General features: G+C 33.3%; 2 protein-coding genes and 1 pseudogene across 4 annotated transcripts; 1 reads left to right on the top strand and 2 right to left on the bottom strand.

Moving 5' to 3' along the window:
- Nucleotides 1-4,497: 4,497 nt before the first annotated feature.
- On the top strand, nt 4,498-7,760 carry LOC149515440 (meiotic nuclear division protein 1 homolog; annotated as a pseudogene). Its single transcript, XR_016326838.1, has 9 exons — nt 4,498-4,661; nt 5,252-5,382; nt 5,457-5,494; nt 5,602-5,682; nt 5,774-5,889; nt 5,971-6,009; nt 6,085-6,192; nt 6,448-6,926; nt 7,450-7,760. The product of XR_016326838.1 is annotated as a meiotic nuclear division protein 1 homolog (transcript).
- Nucleotides 7,761-11,115: 3,355 nt separating this feature from the next.
- Nucleotides 11,116-14,605, bottom strand: LOC111303142 (vacuolar protein sorting-associated protein 32 homolog 2-like). Of its 2 annotated transcripts, none has more exons than XM_022899191.2 (8): nt 14,407-14,605; nt 14,152-14,252; nt 13,190-13,289; nt 12,447-12,532; nt 12,240-12,331; nt 11,912-12,026; nt 11,587-11,779; nt 11,116-11,440 (listed from the first exon to the last, which is right to left on the bottom strand). In XM_022899191.2, the coding sequence occupies exons 2-7, from the start codon at nt 14,221-14,223 to the stop codon at nt 11,588-11,590; spliced, it is 657 nt and encodes a 218-aa protein (XP_022754926.1). In that variant the 5' UTR covers nt 14,224-14,252; nt 14,407-14,605; the 3' UTR covers nt 11,116-11,440; nt 11,587. The 2 variants fall into 2 exon arrangements, with proteins under 2 accessions (XP_022754926.1, XP_022754927.1); XM_022899192.2 differs by having other exon boundaries at nt 11,116-11,403.
- A 3,703-nt stretch (nt 14,606-18,308) lies between these two features.
- LOC111303140 (small ribosomal subunit protein eS30z/eS30y/eS30x) lies at nt 18,309-19,192 on the bottom strand. Its single transcript, XM_022899190.2, has 3 exons — nt 19,055-19,192; nt 18,814-18,951; nt 18,309-18,521 (listed from the first exon to the last, which is right to left on the bottom strand). Exons 1-3 carry the CDS (start codon nt 19,056-19,058, stop codon nt 18,475-18,477), a joined length of 189 nt encoding a protein of 62 aa, XP_022754925.1. The 5' UTR covers nt 19,059-19,192; the 3' UTR covers nt 18,309-18,474.
- Nucleotides 19,193-19,391: the final 199 nt, after the last annotated feature.

The following is a 19,391-nucleotide window of genomic DNA, read 5'->3' as shown; positions in this document are numbered from 1 at the left end:
CTTAAGGTGTTGAAAGTCTCTCTGAGATCTTTCAAGTGCTTAATTGAGTTCTTGCTTTTGACTATCATGTCGTCCACATATATTTTTATATTGTGATTGATTTAATTTTTAAACATCTTGTTGACCAACCTTTGATAGGTCACCTTTGCATTTTTTAATCCGAAAGACATTATCTTGTAATAGTAAAAGCCTTTCTCAATAATAAAGACTATATTTTCATTATCATTTTTTAGCATTTTTATTTGGTTGTAACTAGAATAAACATCCATAAAACTGAGAAGGCTATGATTGGCACTATTATCCACTAGCCAATCTATGCTATAGAGAAAAAAGCTGTTTTTCAGGTAGGCTTTATTCAGGTTGGTAAAGTCAATGTATATTCTTCATTTTTCATTGTGCTTTTTTACTATGACCATGTTGGTTATCCATTCAGGGTAGTAGATCTCTCTGATTAAGTCTGTTAGTAATAATTTGTTGACCTCCTTCTTGATAACCTATTGTCTTTTTAGGGCAAAGATTTTTTTTTTGTCGAACTAATTTTACCTCGAGATTAATGTGCAGCCTATTAACCATTACATCAATATCAATCTCAAGCATATCGAATGATGTCCAAGTAAACATGTTGACATTATCTTTTAGGAGTTGAATTAACTGATCCTTATGTTGAAGTTTAGCTTCGATTTGCATATATTTTTAGGAATGCTATCCTAGAACAAAATTATTTCAAGATCTTCGACTAACTCAGGTCGATTTTCATCCTAATCCGAACTTTAATCAATTATGTCTTTTTGTTCAATTACGTCGGAACCATTTTATTTTATGTTCTTGCTTGTGACTTTTTGCTTTTTGTCAGCTTTCGTTGTTTTCTCCTTTTTAATGCTTTTATTCTCGACTGAACTGCCGGTCTGCTTCTCAGTCCTCCCTTTTATTATTGTGACATAACAATGACGTGTCGTGGACTAGTCTCCTCTAACCTCTCTAACCTTATTGGTGTTGAAAATTTTACTTTTAGATGGGGAACTGGGCCTATAAGCCACATAATAGACTGGATAGGTTGGCCTTATATCATGTTGTACCATAAATTTTATGAACGAGATGATTGTTTTAGGTTTTATCCCCAAAGAGATCAGTAGTTTGATTACTCTTTTCACAGGCTCCTGTTCATTCTCGAATCCCACCAATGTTATGATGATCGACTGTAATTGATTTTCACCAATTTTCATATTTTTTATGGTGCCGTAGTACATGACATCGATTGAACTCCCATTGTCGAACAAGATTCTCTTGACTACATAGTTATACACTATGATCATAATCATTATAGCATCATCATAAGGGTGTTGGATTCTTTCAAGGTCTTCCGAGCTGAATGAGATTGGCTAATTTCTCTAATTTTTTTTTTTCACTTTGCCATGGTGCCCACTGTTATAACCATGCCTAGGTTGGATTTCCTTTTGGCCGAGGTAAAGCTACCTCTAATGATCATATTAATCATTTCGATAATCGACTTATTGTTATTAGTTTGACCTTTTTCTTGCCTCACCTTGTCTTTTCGATTTTTTTTCTCTTTTTTAGCCTTTCTTCTCTACATCAGGTGGGCTCTCTTTGGTATTGTCTATAATTTGTTCTTGGCTGGCCTTATCTTCACTACTTTATAAACCTTCACAGCTGACCTTTTTTTATCACAGTTTCAAACTCATTTTTCAGGTTGATGCAATTTTCAGTGTTATAACCTTTGTCACCATAAAAGGTAAATCTTTTGGTTAGATCCCTCATTGTATTCTGTCTCAGTGGCTTTGGCCATTTGGGGTTAGAATTTCTTTTAATTTATATAAGAATCCTTTCTCGAGATCGAAATCTTAATAAAAATTACAACATCTAGGAGGTGGAGGCAATGATCCTAGTTGCATTGCTTTGTACTCAAGCTTTACTAGAGTTTATCTAGCAATGTCAAAGTTGGTGAAAATGTTGGAAATATATGGGCTAGTAGAGAAGTGGGAAGAATGGTAGCATGTTGAAGTTACACGTAGGCAAGAGTATGAAAGATTGGAAAGGAGATTTTAATGAGAAAAAGATTCATTAAACTGAAATAATTTTAATGTTATTATATTAAATTTTGTGTTCTATGCATACTAAAACAAATTATGTATTTAGATATTTAAATATTTATAATATTTAGTTTATGAAGTTAAATTCATTTTTTATTTTTTTCAATAATTTTTTATTTAATTATAATAGTAAATATGAAAAGATATAAAAAAAAGTAAAATTTTTAATTTAGTGGCATTTGTAGTGAAAAACATCATTAAATTTAGAAATATTTTTATTTACAAACACTACTAAATCAATAACTTAAAGATGTTTTTAGATACAGATGTCGTTAAATTACTTAAAATTAACGATGTTTGTATCCCAAAATGCTGCTAAATTTAGTGACTTTTTTACACAAACACCTTTAATTCTAGGCAATTTAGCTGCGTTTGTTTTCAAAAATGTCGCTAAATTAATGTTTTTGTTTTTTTTTCTAAAATGTCACTATTTTTTTCAACACAAGTATAGTCGACGTTCTTAACGGCGTTTTTGATAAATATCGCTAATCGTTTAGCTAAACATGAAAAAAAATACTAATAAAAACCTATTCTTCTATAGTGATCACAATACTTTGTTAAGTGACCAGATTGACCCACTTTACCTATCTTTATTAGGGCACTTGGGGTAAAGTCGAATGAGTTAAGAGTTAGTTTTAATATCAGTGATCACATGGATCTTTAAATTTTATTTTAACTCGTTATTTTATCATGTAGATCTTTAAATATTACTTGTTAAATTTTATGTGATGCAATAATATTATATAGTATTTAAAGATAATTTTTTTATTATTCTCTATTAAATTTTATATTTGATAGAATGATGGTGTACATATTTTTATATTTATCTAATAATAAGGTGTTTACGAATTATTTATTAATAGTGTACGAAAGTTATATACTATTAATACATTAAATATAAATTCTATATTAGATTATTAATTTCATCCTGTTAATTTTCAAAAGCTTTTTTTTTTTTTTTGCATTAATTAGTTTAATGATTTTAAGTAGACGTGGATCATGCATTCAGACGTAGGGTCCAGCAAACATACAATCTTTTCCATATCCAGGCTCGACACAGCCAAGAATTCTGAAACGTCTGAATCAATGTGTTCGAAACATTTGTCAGATAAAATATAAATAAATAAATATTCACCATGTGAATTTGACTCTTTTAGCAGCCATTGTAGGACATATTATGAGTTCATTCCACAAGGCATACAGAAGCTTCTGTTATGGCTGTCAAGCATTTTCGTCACATCCTATGTAAACAAAATAATTCATTCTCCAACGACAGGATTACCGTAGAAATGGCTCAAAAACTGTTATATGTCATGTGTAATTTTCAACAAATGGGAATCTCAGTTTTCTAAAGAAACAATCACCTTTAAAATCTCAGCTCTTTGAATCCATCTGCTCTAAATTTATGAATGACCTGAAGTTTCTTTGTTCATTAGAGATTTCCAAGGAATAATCCCATTTTCTAAAATAGACATCTCTCTCCGGTAAAATTTGTGGGAACCTTAAAAGCTTGGTTCAATCCCTTGGCTGTACTTGGATGACTCCAAGTCAACTAAAGAATCATATATTATTAATTCTCTGGTTATATGATTCTATCTTGTCTCTTTTACACATCAATTAGATGTTGTCCCCAAATTTGAAATGTGTTATCCCCTTTTGACAAGTCCTTTTATAAACTTTGTGAAGTCAAATTGGTGGAAATTGTCGTGGAAAAGAACTGGGGGAGGGGGGGGGGGGGGGTTGGTGTTGGGGTTGGCAATATCAATAAAATCTACCATGGGGATGCCAGTAGTGATAAACATGCCAAATGAAAATGATTTTACCAAATTTTAACTCTGATAACGATGTTTAGATGAATTAAGTCAGAAATCAAGGAAAATTACAAAATCAAGATCATGTGATTTGGTTAACTTTGCAAGAGATGACAGAATATTCCAATTTGATTTCTGGAGAAAGAAGTTGTACAAATCATGTATGCTACCTAGCAGATAAACTAGTAAAGGATTCAGTGGCAGTGCCAATATAATGGAATACACTGAACGCCTTGCCTTCTTTCCTTATTGTGAGATAACTCCATGGCCAAGCACCGTTTTAGCTCCAGTAACACAAAAGCTTACTGTAGCTCAATGGAAGGAACTAGGTGTAGTACATGCCACTGCCACTTCCAAAGCTTTCCAGACAGAATTCAATCAAATTCTCCATGCAGCCTTTGATCAACAATACTTCCCATAAAGACATCATGTGATTTTATTATTGCAGATGCTTGTTCTGCTATTACACTCCAAATGCACTATAACTTTACCGGAACTTCAGAGATTTAATAGTTCTTTCAGAAACTCAGGAACTGGTCCAGTTAAGTGATTGTTTGACAAATCCCTGGCAGAAAATGATGCATTATATGCATTGGGAGCTTTGTGAAAATCTGGTTCAGGATCAGTGCAGAAATGTGATTCAACAATATGAGTGCTATGACATGTATATTTACAGGGCATCCAGTGATGAGAGGTTACCAATTGAAGCAGATATCATGCCAATTAATCCACTTAAAGTCAAGTTAATGGTCTCATTAAAATATTAAGAAACTTTTATCGGAAGCATTGCTGAATTTAACAGATAACCGGAGACTAACATCAAGATCAAGATCAAATTCTGGGTGCTTATCATCACCATCATAATTTCCATGCAAGAACGAGGCTCCAATCAAATATATAAACTGCCCTTTCCAGCTGCAGGTGCTAAGGGGTAACAGTTCTTGTTACCATGTGGAAAACTACTAAGATCTGACAGTGGCTAAGCAAGATTTGGATTGTTTGTAAATTTAAAAATTATGATATATATGATTAAGGTTATTTATGGGTTGAGTCGAGCTTATAATATAATTTTTTTAAATTAAATTCAAACTCAATCTATATTTAAGTGAATTGAAGACGCTAAATAATTTATTGATCCAAATTATTACTATAATTTGATAGCCATGGCCGATAACTAAAAGGCTTAAGAAACCAATGGGCTATGTATAGCTCATAGTTGAACAATTAAATTCCAAGTATTATTTAAAAAAAGAAAAGTGAAAAAACCCAAAAGAGTAAATATGTAAAGAAAGCAAGGGTATTTGATTAAATTTGCCCATCCAACACCGATAGCCGTGACAAATTCCCGCCAAAAGAAGCAAACGCCTATCTGGGGTCTTATTTCAAACACCTTTCCTCCGATCACCAGTTTCCGTTTTCCATTTCAGCTGAGCCTTTGTTCAGAAAAAAGGATCATCGCAATGGTAAAATCAAATTTCTCTAATCCCTACTTTTCTCTTTTTCTTTTCTTTTCTGCTATTTTCCTTCATTTTCTCAGCAGCCAAACTTAGATTATCAGATTTAGTTGAATCTAACGTTGTTTTAATTAATGCTATAATATCCTTTAAATTTTTTGATATATGGAAATTTCCTATGAAATTCCCCTAACTTTTAAGATTTTTACTTTTTCAACTGTGATTCAGTCGAATAAATGAGGTCTTTCATTGGAAGAAGAGAGGGAGAGGATTCTCCATATATTTTATGAACCCCAAGACTTCTTCCTTGTGAGTGTATCAGTTTATTGAAAAGTTGTTGTTAGATATGCCTAAAGCTTGAAATTTTATTGATTTCATGCCTTTCTTACAATGGTTTTAGCTTAAGGAGCTTGAAAAAGTGGGCCCCAGAAAGGCGTAATTACCCAATCTGTCAAAGATGTTGTCCAAAGTTTGGTGGATGATGACCTTGTTTCAAAAGACAAAATTGGAACATCTGTAAGTAAAAATTTTTCCCAAATTAATATGTTGATTTCCTCTATTTCTAGATAATTAATTGCTCTTATGATGTAATTCTAGGTATACTTTTGCAGCCTTCTTAGCTGTGCTGGAAATCAGGTGGTTTTGTTTTCTAACATCCTTTTCTATCTTAGCATAGTTTTCATCTCAATATTGATGTAATTCTTCGAACAGCTGACGAATGTGCAACGAGAACTTGAGTCTGATCTTCAAAGCAGTAAGAAGAGGTTCTCAGAACTTGTTTATCATTGTAATGAATTAAAGAAGAGGCGCGCAGAATCTGTAAGTATCTTAAGCTTGCTCAGTGATTTGGTATTTCAATTTTGTTTTTAGTGATGAATGTTAGTGTATAATATCTCAACATTTTGTGCATTTGCCAGGATGAAAGAGGGGGGGCCTTAGCTGAACTAAAAGCTATAGAATTGAAATATAATGAGCTTAAGCTTGGATTCTTCATATCTTTTGCTTCCTGTAAAAAAAAAAAAATCATATAGAGGCCTATTTGAGTTTGTAACAATCTATGGTCTAAATTTTCAGGAGGAGATGGGACAGTATTGGACAATGATCCAGCTGCATTTGATGCAATGAGTTTAGTGCTTGTTTTGCCTTGGCGCTCGAGTGATTGTTTTCTTTCAGACACCTGCCACCTGCCGTTCATGAGAGTCTGCATCGTTTGAGGGTTTTCTGTAGTTCAATAAACTCCCATGATCCCATCAAATAATTTTATTTAATCTTGGCAGAGAAAGCAATTGAGCTCGTCCATTTTATCTTTCCTTTTGCATAACATTGATTTCCTCTTCCTTTTCCCTTTTATGTGCTGCACATATATGTGCACAGTTGTACTTGTACTGTTATGCATAATGTTGTTGACTATTTTGATTAATTTCGATTGATATTCAAAATATTTCTTAAAATTAATTGTCCAAACCTCTGCAGACAACATCTTTACTCTGCGGCAGTGGTGCTCGAACAACTTTCCTGAAGCCAAAGAGCAGCTTGAGCACATGTACAAGGAGGTATACTGCTTAATTTCCTCTTAAGTATATGCACAAACTTGTCAATTGTCATATGAAATGCAAATAAAGCCAGCACTCTCTTTGCAATGGGTATCCCTTTTATTTGTGTTATCTTCAACGGTCTCTCTGGGGTGCACAAACTTGTTATTCATTTCAAATCCAGTGGGAAATACTCAAGTCCGGGTCTCTGACAGTCAATTAATTCTGGTTGAAATTTGATTGTTGTGGGGAGTCACACGACACAGAAACCTTTCTCTATGGCTGCCTTAATACATCATATTGTTAACGTTTCTAGACATAGAATCAATAAAACTGAATAATTTATTTAAAAAAGAGAGTTTTTTTCTCTGTTTTGGCCACTTCTCATTAATAAGACTAAAGTGCATATTCCAGAATACATTTTACAGTATGACCTCTCTGTCTTCCTTATTTATTGAATACATGCTTGTTTCGAGGCTAGCCCTCTTGTTAGACTTGGTTCTATATTGTACACTAAGATTTTGCTTTCCGAATCTTACTACAGGTAGGAATTACAGATGATTTCGATTATGTGGAGTTGTCACTAGCCATTCCACTCCACGAAGTTGGCGATCAGATGCTAGAAGGCAATCCTTAAGTGATGCCATTCATAGTATCTCTCTCTCAAGTGGACACACTATATGCAATACCATTTTTTTTCTCGAAACTTAACGACTACCGTCTTGATCGAATGTTCAAACCATAATAGTCGTCAAGGTGAAAATAGGTTCATCTAAGGCTTAATTGAAGTAAACATTACTATAAGTTGATCATGGAAATAGTGTATTAGTTGTTTAATTCCGGGTATTTGACTTCGGTAGAAACAAGAAATTCACTTTTCTTGATGATTTACTTTTTATAGTCTCAATTGTTTCTTAAATTTCCAAATGTGTTTTCTCCGTTGTCATAACATATAGATTCAAAAATCTATAGTTATATTTAACAAATGAATGGAATTGTCATCAATCTTTTATTAGGTGTGATTGGTAACCTAAGAAATCTATCATTTTAAGGAACTCTTAAGCTTACTAAAGGTCCGTAAAAGAATAGATTCAAGTTTACGAACCAAAACAGGATTTGAGAGTTCGTTTACATATGAAGAATGTTATAGCATTCTCACAAAGGATGGTAACATATTATTTCGAATTTATCCTAAGGTTTAGAATCTAATGGCTTCAAATTTTATGTTAAACATTGAAAACAATTTTTAAGATTCTCCATCAATCTGGTAGTACTCTAAAAAAATTTTTTTCTCACTTCAAGAGTATTCAAGAATCCCATTTGATTTCTTAAAAAGGTTTCATCGTCGGAAAAAGATTTATTTTTTTATTTTTATTTTGAAAATAAATCTAATTATTCCACAATTTAGGTCTATTTAGAAAATTTTTTTTCTCTTTTTTTCTTGAAAAGAACATAATATGACAATTATTTTTATTGAAATTTCATCTAAATTATTTCACCATATGGGTCAAATTTAGAGAAAATTTTTTATCTAGAGATTTTTTAAAAATTTATAATTTGAAATTTATACGAATCTCATCCTTGAGTAATTTGTATTTAATTTCAAAAATTTTATATTTTTATGCTTTTTATCTTTTTAATTTTGTTTGAAAATATATATTAATTATTGTTATTAAAATTTTATCTATATTATTCTACCATTTGGGACAAATCTAGACAAAATTTATCACCTAAGAATTTTATAAAAATTTTCATTTGAAATTTTTATAAATTTCATCATTAGATAATTAATATTTATTCTCAAAATTTTTATTTATTTTATTTTATTTTATTTTGATAAAATGAAAAAAAAAACAAGCAAACAAATAAATTAAATAAAATAAATAAGAAAATACCAAAAATAAAAAAACGGCTCGGCTCAGGCTTGGGATATGGTTCGACTCAAGACCAAAAATCAAGGCTCAGATGCGCAGCTCGAGATCTCGGTTCGGCTTAGCTTGGTTGGAACCCAGGCGGAGAAATGGGTCGCTGGTTTGGGTGCGCTACGGGTCGGGTTGAATCTTGACAAAACCCGTGGATCCTGTGGGTTTAATAATGCAAAAACGACGTTGTTTTGGGGATGGTATATAAGACTGAAGATCGATTTTTTTTTTCAGAATTCCCTTCTCCTTTTCTCTTTCTTCCCTTCTCTTCTCCTCATTCTCTCTAAATGATTTCAGATTTCGGTTGAATTCTTACCGAAATCTGAAAAAAGCCGTTGAAAACTTCAAATTTGACTGAAAAACTGGTCAGAAAATTCAAAATTTATCGAAAATTTTCGTCAGATTCTGAAAAATTTTCAAAAATTTTCCAAAAAAAGAACTCCAAAAATTAAAAAAAAAAAAGCTTCTAAAAATCCTATACTGCCTCAAACACTTTTTGCTTCTGTTTCACCTCTTTGTTTTCTTTTTTTCTCCTTGATTCCTCTGTGATTTATGAACCTATTTATAGGGATTGATCAGAAGAGTTTTTGATCAATCCCAACTATTTCTGAGATTTAGATTCAATTTTTGAATACAATTTCAACTCTTTCAATTCTCAAATCACGGCCAAATTCATTCCAATCCTTTTATTATAATCTTAATCTTAACCGAAAATTAATCAAAATAAAAAAAATAAAAATATTAATAGATAACAAAAAATAATTAGATAAATAAAAGAAATAGATAAATAATAAAAGCAAATAAATAATAAAAATAAAAATAAAAATATTAATAAATAGACAAATAATAAAAATAAAAATAAAAATAAAAGTCAATTGAACCTGCTAATTGGATCTTGAATCGGACTCAATAAACTTAAATCCAAACTCTATTGGATCAGGTCCAATGACTTTAAGCTCGGATTAAATAAAGTGTCTACATCCATTTTGATTTGCACTTGATATTATACTTATCTTTTTCCTGTTCAATAATAAGGTAAGAATATTTAGACTTTGCAAGGAAACAATTGTTAAAATGAAAATTATATGGCGATCGAATTCATTATTTGTAGAAGATATTAGAAAAGTCGGAATGAATATATGTTTTTATCTACTTGCAATTTGGTGGGTGTATTATCAAACTCATAGGTCCAATACATAATAGATGATACGGTGAATATGCTGCCAAAATCGGGGTGGCATGTCTGGGGTTTCGTCCATTCCATGTTGATTTCGACGTCCAAAATGAGGGCAAAATCCACTTTGAACTTTGAAAACCACCCAGTGACGTGCATCAACGTAACAAATTACTTAATAAGGAAAGCAAATATTTTATCAAAACTCAAATCTTTTTTGCATGTGGCCAAGTGAAAAAAGAATCATCAGTCATTGGACGTGCCTAGGGAACACAGCTCTACAATACCGGGAGTCTGATCGTGCAGCCGTCATTGATCGTACAGGTGGCACCAATCAAGTCAACAGCTAAAAGTGGGGGTATCACAGCCTTGTTCATTACCTCACGGCATTGCAAGCCAGAGTGGCAGTTTCTTCGTTAAGATTCTGAGTTTCGGCCTCTTTTTGAACCCCTACCCTTAATGTCTAAAGTTTGAAAGCAGGGGTTATCAAAAGTTCGTTAGCAGGAACAAACCCAAGAAACAAAAAAGAAAAAAAGGCTAGAATTGTAGTTTGAAGATAGGATGGAGATTTTAAGAGTTCAGTTTGCAGTAATGGCCATTTTTGCACTTGTATTGTCCCTGATTGTACCTTCCATCAATGCTCAAAGCCCCGCTCCTGCACCTCCACCTACAAGTGATAGTTTGTTCTCTCACTCTCTCTGTTTCTGTTGAGTCATGGATCTAAATGAATACTTTGGTGTCTGGGTTTTTCTTATAGTTGGCTTAAATTGTATTTGGTAAAGAATTTTTGGTGTTTCTGGGGGGCCATGACATGGTTTAAATATGATTTGCAGGGTAGCAGTTGATCAGGGGATTGCCTACGTTTTAATGCTGGTAGCTTCTGTGCTCACATATATCGTTCACTGACAGAGATGACAAAATGGAAAACAAGTCATGATTGTAATTTTTGTATGCTTTACCGTTCATTCATTTGGAACTCAATTCTTTTCTAACCAAATTTTTGTTTTCTTCTTCTCCTTCAGATTTTTCTCCTCCTTTATCTCTGTTTCTTCGCAAATTGCAAACTTCTTTGTTCAATATTCCTCCAAAAAAAGAAGAAATTTGCGTGGCTGTATGATAACTAATAACACCAAATGGTCTTTTCGAGATAATTTACCGTCTCCAAGTAGTTGACATTACACAGGTAGTCAAGATAGCTACAATGACTCATAAGCAGAATGGGTGTTTATTGGACGAACAACAAAAAGAGAAAAAAGAGGGAACAGATTCCAGGAAGCAGAGTACAACGTTTAGTTCATGCAATCTTTATGTACATTGTCTGTAAAACATTCAAGGCACACAAATTTAAAGGAGAAGGTTCAATAATACGATATGGCCTCTCTTTCATGTTTTGCAACATGACCTGCAAACAGCAACAAAATCAGTTCTCTACTAGATGCCTGCAGAGCAAAATAAAAAAAAATAATTAGCATCAAAAGAATGGGTCCAATTATGCTGCAACGGTGAACTAACTATCAGATCAGTTAGCCGTGTTTTAAGGTCCATCTGTAATTCCTGCATAACGAACTGAACTAGAATGAATTACCTTAAAGTGCCATCTCTGCCTGCAATGCAGCAAGTTCATCTTCCTCAGCTGTGCGCTTTTGAGGAACAGGCCGAGCTGGTTGCCTGCCAGCCGGCACCTGCACTGTAGCTGCAGGAGCTGTTGTTGCAGGCTGGAGAAGCTGTTCTTCCAAGTCAGCACCTTCAAGTTCTTCAAGTTCCGCTTCCAATTCATCCTACAGCATCAAAAGTTTTCAATTCATTGTTAGATGCGTATAAATGCTAGTCACGATATGTGTAAACATAGATAATAGCAACAAAAAAAAAAAAAAAGAGAAATGAAGAGAGCACATCAGAAAGGTATTAACCTCGTCAAAATCAGCAGCAGCTCCAATAGGAGTTGACAGTGCTTCTTGAATCTGTTTCATGTTCTCAGTTTGTTCATTGATCTCGTCCATTGTTTTGTCAACATCATCTATATTCCTGTAAAGAAAGCCATTTTCAGTAAAACAGGGAGAACTAGCCACTGCTTGTTCTTCATAAAGGCCCAAGAATAAGTGCCAATTTAAAAAGAAGAAATAGCAAGTTGGCACACTTCAGCAGTATGGTGAATGCCGATGCAAAGGGACAAATACAAGGAAGAAAAACCCAAAAAGTAAATTTTTGGCCGACAGTAACAATATCTTGTTTACATACGTTGCTTTCTGCATTGCCTTCATTGTAGCTGCTCCAGTTCTCAATGCATCTACAGTCTCAGTTGTGGCTTTGGCACCTTCTAACATTATCATCTGTAGAAGTTGATATATACCAATAAGAATAGCATCATCAGAAACAGCAAAAAACTCAAAAAAGGCTTTTAGGACACAATTAAAACACTAAAAAAAAACAAAATTCCAAGTTCACTTGATCATGTATACGAAGCTGGAAGTTTCCAAGCTGTTCTATTTGCTGTTCATATAGTTTCTTCCTCTTCAAGCACTGTATAGCCGCTGCATTAGAATAGCAACAATAAGTAAACAATCAACGTACACAACATGGATTAATTAAGTCATAAATCAGATGATAAACAAGGACAATATCTTTGAATGTCAAGTTCAAATGACATGAGCGCACTAAACATCAGAAATTCAGAATCATATCTTAGAATGTTAATGTTAATCTGCATTAGAACATCAATTTTTGTCCAAAAAGCATTAAGAACTCACAGTTCTTGGGAAACCAAAAGACCCTAAAGATGACACTTGCAATGCTGTAAAACATTTGAGTGCTATTTTTATTTCTTTTGTGGTAGCTTCACTCTAATATGTTCTTTCCTTTCTTTTAGGAATTTAAATGAAAAAAAAATTGGGAGGGGAGGGGAGGGGGAGGGGGATTATTACTGAAAACAACCATTAGAAGTCTCTAATATAAATACCAAAGAAATATGATATGAGTACAAGTCATCACATGATACTGCAGCATGACAGAGTTTTATATCCTTTGTTACATATTTATATAGAAGTATCAAGAAACCAAACATAAGAACTACTATCATTTACAAAGTCAAAAGTCAGCTAGTCCGAAACTTGATATATTTTTTCAACAGAGAAAATCATGGAAAACTAGATAAAACAATAACTATACGTGCATATACATTGCAACCATACCTCTCTTGTTTCTCCCTTTGGCAAATTCCTTCGCCTTTTCAACCTCTGCAGCAGCCTTTTTCACAAGTACATTTTCCTTTTTCTCTAACATATCAAGGGTCTACATGATGGAGATCAAAATAGGGTTCCATTAAGCATAATGCAGAAGAAAAGCAATGTAATTTAATCAGTGGAAACAAATAAAGAGTGCAATTTGCATTTTGCAGCACCACACCAAAAAAATGCTGGAATCTGGATTATGATTAAGATTGTGGAGTTTGAAAGCATCCCTAATACACAATCAATACAACCAAACTTCTAACCTTATATAAAAAGATCATAGTCCATCATACTGTCAAATTTTAGTGAGATCAGCAAGGAATTTGCATACACAATAAAAGATATTTTTTCCTTTGATACTTAGAACCTATCTCTTTATCTGAATGGCAATACTAGATAAGTTGTGCTAGAAGTATAAGAAACAAATTCCATGCATTAATCGATTTTTTGCGTCAGAAAAATATTACATTTATTGCAAAATTTTCACCTTCAAGTTGTCAACCAAAGTAAACAAACACCCCCTCCTCCTCAAGTAGCAGATTTTGTGAAGATGGATTACTTGACTACAAGAATAAACTCCATCATATATATTAGCCAGTTAATTCTTTTTTTTTTTTTTTTCTTGTATGAAATTTATTCAACTTCAGCTGTTCATTATTTTTCAGCGATTGACAACAACCCTTCTAAAATGTAATCAAACAATATAAGAATCCACAGAAGGGGTTATCATATTATTCCATAAACCCGTCAGCCAGTAACTCAGTTCCTTCAAGCAAATCCGAAAAGCAACAACCAATTGTGAGTACTAAATTCAACCCGGCAATTTTCAAATTCCAGAGCTCGCACAAAGCAAAAGAAATCTAAAGCAAATAGCTGATTTCCCAATTAAAGCGGATAAAAGAGTTAGAAAATCGAGAATATACCTCATTTAACTTATCTAACGTGGTTAGAGCATTTGTTTCCTGCTTGGGTTTCCCGAAAAGCCGGTTAAACATGATTAACTCTCGATTAAACCCCCGATCTTCTGTTCAACAACAGTCACCAATACAATCAGATCAAAAGAAACATAATCAAACAATCAATCACTCGAAAACATGGAAAAAAAGAATCAACAAGAAGAAAAACAAATGTTATAAGAAGTCAAAAAGAATATTAAAACAAGGGGGAAAAGTTCTAACCTGTAAATTTAAAAAATTAGGGATGTGGGGAGTTGAGAGAAATAAAAAAAAGAGGGAAAGAGATCTGGGAATTTCTCGGAGAGAGAAAAATAGAAGGGTGGGAGGGGGATTTTTTTTGGGGATTTTTTTCCTTAAGCGTGTTGTGTTCGAAGGGAGTTCTGCGTTTGCTTCGTCTCTCTTCACGACGTTAAGGTCATTTGCTTTCCGTGTCGCGTTCACTTGGTATTTTATGGACAAGATTGGGCCCCATCTCTACGGTATTCATTCTATCGTTTGAGACTACGCCGTCGTTTCGATGCTGTAAAATAAAATAAAACTATCCAAAAGAAATTGCCAACTTGGCATTTAAGTTTAACTAAAAAATTGCTTTTTTTTTGTTTTTTCTGTCGGTTTCTTTTTCATTTTCATTTTAGATACAAATTATGAATAAAAATAGTAAACAAAAGTAATATAATTAATTTGGAATTATATCCGATATAATTTGTTTTGGTTGATTTTTTTAAAAATCATAATTTAGAAATAAAAAAATTATAAATAATAAAAATTTAAAATTTATTATTAAAAATAATAATATAAATAAATAAAGTTAACTATTAAATTTAAAATTTTAACAGATTTCGTCATGGTTAAATTTCAAATTTTTTTTTGTCGTTGGAGTGAGAAGTAATGATTTTTATTAATTCTAAGTTTGACTAGTCAATAGTCACTGTTGAGATGATACATCAGAATTATTCATTAAAACAAATTATAATAAAATAACAATCTTTTGTAACCTAATTAACACTCTTGATTGAAGGGGACTCATTCTAACTTTATAAAGATTTTCAATGCTTTTACCCATTCTACAAACACAGCCAATCCCAAACCTTAATTATGACACTTACATAGCTTCTTTTCTTTTTTTATTTTACTTGAAAAATGGATAGAAAGGGTAATGACAACCAAAATTTTTCTTTGGTGCAATCTTTTATTACCAAATTGTCTCACCAAAAGTTTAAATGTGATTATTTGATCTTTTTTTTTTTTTTTAATACCTTTAAGAGACTAAGAGGAATTTCACTCCATTTGAATGTAATTTTATTTCTAATAGAACAGATAGATACTTTTTCTTTTTTGGTTTTTTTATGACGAGACCTGAGAAAAGTAGGACCCTTTGGATTCACTTCAACCTCGAAGAATTAACACAGTATCTCACTGTCATGATCCTCTGTATGAAAATGTTTGGGATTTATAATTGGTAAATTAATTATAAGCCAAATCAATGATAAAAAAGGGTGGAAACAAATGGTAAGAAAGAATAAAGAATATTTAATATTCTGCTTTATGCTTTTTGTCAAAAAAAAAAAAATTTCTGCTTTGCGTTCGGTTCTTGAGTGACGTAGAAGAAAATTATTGAAAAAAATAGAGATAATTTTATTTTTCTTATTAATATTTTTTCTAGATAGTTAGGTAAAAAGTAATACAGTAAATTCTCACATATGAAAATATATTTACCGTTTACCATTACTTGACTCGATTAGTTCACCCAAAACAGAAACAACCTTCTTTCTTGATCCTGTCAAGTAGTCATTGTTAACTTCTTTTCGGTTCCACTTGAGAAAGAGAGATGTATCGAGAATGGAATTTTCATTGTAGAGTGCTCACGAAGCAAAATTTCAGGTTATTATGAAACATGCAAGTATACGAAGTTGAAATGCAAAAGTCATCTTCGATAAAAAGTCCTCTTACCCTATGGGCTCAAACAAGAAAGAGTTGCATCAGCGTTTCAGACAGGATTGGCAATTCAATCTGTCGTTCCGATCGACCCAACTTTATAAGTTTTTTTTTTTTTTTTTAAATCAAATTTCAAGTCTATGTAGTATTAAAAAAAAATCAAGATCGAATCAAGTTCGAATTTTAACCAAACCTGACTCGATCCAACCTAATATTATATAAAATTATTTTTTAATTAATTATTTTATTTTTTTATTTATATATTTTAAAAATAATATTTTATTAATTTTGAATCAGATTAGATCGAGTACGATTTATACAATATTGGGTCGAGTTAAATTCGAATATAAAAAAAATTTTCGGATCAAATTAGGTTCAAATTTTATGATTATAAAATCGAATCGGGTTCAAAACGAGCAAAAACCTGCTCTAACCTGATGTCATGGACCTAATAAAGAGTCATGAATCTCACATTGAACAAAAAATGAGTCACTAGGGTATAAAAAGATCCACACCATCAGGCTGATCTAGGTCACTGGAAGAGTGAATGCTCGGGTCCTGGAACCGCACGAGCCTGGAGCTTAAGTGTCGACTTATGACAAATTGTATCAAAACCAACCCTAAACCGCTCGATCCACGCCAAGCCCCTCGAGGGAGGTAGGCAAGGTGGCCAACTTCTGTGACGAAGGCATCACTAGATTAGGGAGGTAGGCAAGATGGTCAACTTCTATGACGAGGGCATCACGAGATTGAATGGAGGAAAATGTCATGGACCTAAAGAGAAATCTTAAATCCCACATCGGACATAAAGAAAGGTCATTGGGATATAAAAGGGTTCACACCATCTCTTTCTTGTGAGCCGCCTTTTGTAGGACAAAACCGTGAAGCCAAGGGGGTTAGTGCAAATAATATCTCACAAAGGTGTGAACCGTGACAGTCAGGCTGATTTAGGACGTCGAAAGAGTGAATGCCCGGATCCTAGAGCCACATGAGTCTGGAGCTTAAGTCTCGACCTGTGACACCCGACCTATTACCCACCCTAGTTTCAAAAAAGTTGCAGGGTATACGTTGGGCCCTCTGAATATCAAAGAAATGCAACCACAGATGATTTTGCATTCTTTTCAGAGGCGATTCCAGGACTTATTAATTTCTTGGAAGTAAGAATGAGACTCAAGGACCAATTCAACTAGTACACTACTCACCCTACTTTAGAGTAAATGAAGATATTTTTCCAAAAGGTGCAGTTCCGCATGCATCATTGGCGATGACATACCTATTGGAAAATCTATCCAAACACCACAACCAGAAGAAAGTTATCGTGATGAACTCTGAGCAGATATTTTGTGATGTCAAGCAGGCATCTAGTTCTATGTCTCATCCAAACTATTATGAACTAATTTGATTTTGGTGCTGTCAATAGCTACCTCCTAAATTTGGCTCCTTCTCAGGAATCTTGATCAGCCCATCTTCTATTAGTGAAGGAGTTTTACATTTTCATCTGGTGCCAAGTGCCAAGTGCCGTGACCTTCTTTTTTTCTTTTAATTAGGTGCCAACTCACCAATCTTGTGAAAAATTTTACATTGGCTACTCAAAAAACAAGTAAAGAGAATCAGAACTAGAAAAGCTTCTTTAGCATAGCTCCGCCTTGTTGGCTATAGTTGAACAATGTTCTAGCATAAACCATCCATGATCCCATGTTCTTTTAAAAGTTAACCGTTTTCCATAGGCTATGGAAAATAGAATGGAAATGGCCGAAGTAAAATTCTAGAACCCTTAAATTCGATTAAGAGGCACATGCCATACTCATCCTAAGAGAAGAGGATAAGCTAATTGAACAAAATGATATTTCAATTGCAAAACTAATAAGCATAATCCCTCATCAATGGTTCAGAAAATGAATATATTTCAAGGCAACCCACAATCACACTAGAACCCTGGAACTGGTTAACCTCAACCATCAATAATCAAATTTAAAAAAGATCCATCCTCGTGACTGTGGCAACATATAGAATAAGAATCAAACTGGAAATCAAATACTCTAAACCACAATGACTCATTCATTATGTTATTTTAACGTTATCTAATAGTAATATTTTCAATCCTTTCTCTCCTCATGACTCCAAAGATGTACTTTCAACAATGAAATGACATTAATTTAGCAAGGACGAAGCAGAAACGAAAACCATGATAAACCAAAAAGTAAGACAATTGATAACAAAATCACATCATCCCTAAAACAAAATTAAAGTTCAACTCAATCCTTGATACCAGTAGCTAAATATAAGTATCATAAAACATTACAAAAAGAAAATTAAAGACTTAATCCATCAAAGCTTCAACCAACTACATAGCTCTTACTTCTCAGATGAGTTAGGTCCCCTCTTTTTGCCAAATCCAACCACTGCAAAAACCCCCAAATTAAAATAAATTACTGTCATTAATGAACATTCACATTTCTTTACATTCATTTAGTTTCAGTGAAATTCAGTTCACAACAAAACTTCTTCCAAGAGCAAAAGTGAAATCCATTTCTAGAAGAAAAAAATTCCCAATCAAAGTTAACCATAATAAAATATGGGTTTCTTTTTCACCCGTGAAAGAACTTCGATAAGATCTAAAATGAACCAGATAATCCAAGTTGAAAATCAAAACCCCACAAAAAAAGGAATGAAAAGAGAGAGAACAATAATCACCTGCGGTAACAAAACGGCGGTTGTACTGCATCCTCTTGTAAGCGCGGCCGCGGGGCTTCTTCTTCTTGTCTTGCTTTGCCACTTTAGGAGTTTGGCCTCTAACCTTACCGGCACGAGCTAAAGATCCGTGAACCTTACCTGAAGTAATCAACGGGATTCAAATTGATCAGCATCAAACACCCAGGAAAAACACCCTAAGCAAACGAAAAGACAGCTAAGTGAGGAAGCTTTGGAGATTTACCCATGTCGGATGGTCAAAAGACTGCTCTTTGGTTGCTGAGCTGCTGGTTGTTTACCTCTTTGGTTCGCTTCCAGCGGTGAGCACGAAATCAGCAACACGAGGGTTAGGGTTTTGGTAATATAATGTGTGGAGAATTTGGGCCCGGTTAGGACCCTGAGAGTTGAATTTGGGCCATTATAAAGTCTTAAAAAAACAGTTAAAAGTAAAGCCCATTTATTGCCGACAGTCTTTAAAGCCCAATCTAATTCAAATCCCTCCTTTTAAAATTTACCTATGATCAAAATAGAAAATAAGGAAAATATGAAAAAAAATTACGCACAAAAAGAAATATGAAAAA

The sequence above is a fragment of the Durio zibethinus genome, chromosome 13 (genome assembly GCF_047325235.1).
Source record: "Durio zibethinus cultivar Kanyao isolate XHJ-2024 chromosome 13, ASM4732523v1, whole genome shotgun sequence".
In the NCBI taxonomy this organism is placed as follows: domain Eukaryota; kingdom Viridiplantae; phylum Streptophyta; class Magnoliopsida; order Malvales; family Malvaceae; genus Durio; species Durio zibethinus.
This window is presented reverse-complemented; position numbering and strand designations above follow the sequence as displayed.

What these genes read in the sequence shown, in the direction of transcription:
- LOC111303140 (XM_022899190.2), bottom strand. An exon ending in CCGCCGTTTTGTTACCGCAG is followed by an intron (nt 18,522 to 18,813) that starts GTGATTATTGTT and finishes GGGTTTTTGCAG; the next exon opens with TGGTTGGATTTGGCAAAAAG.
- LOC111303142 (XM_022899191.2), bottom strand. Translation starts at nt 14,223, where the DNA reads ATGTTTAACCGGCTTTTCGGGAAACCCAAGCAGGAAACAAATGCTCTA. An exon ending in CGTTAGATAAGTTAAATGAG is followed by an intron (nt 13,290 to 14,151) that starts GTATATTCTCGA and finishes TCCATCATGTAG; the next exon opens with ACCCTTGATATGTTAGAGAA. An exon ending in AAGGCAATGCAGAAAGCAAC is followed by an intron (nt 12,027 to 12,239) that starts GTATGTAAACAA and finishes CTTTCTTTACAG; the next exon opens with GAATATAGATGATGTTGACA.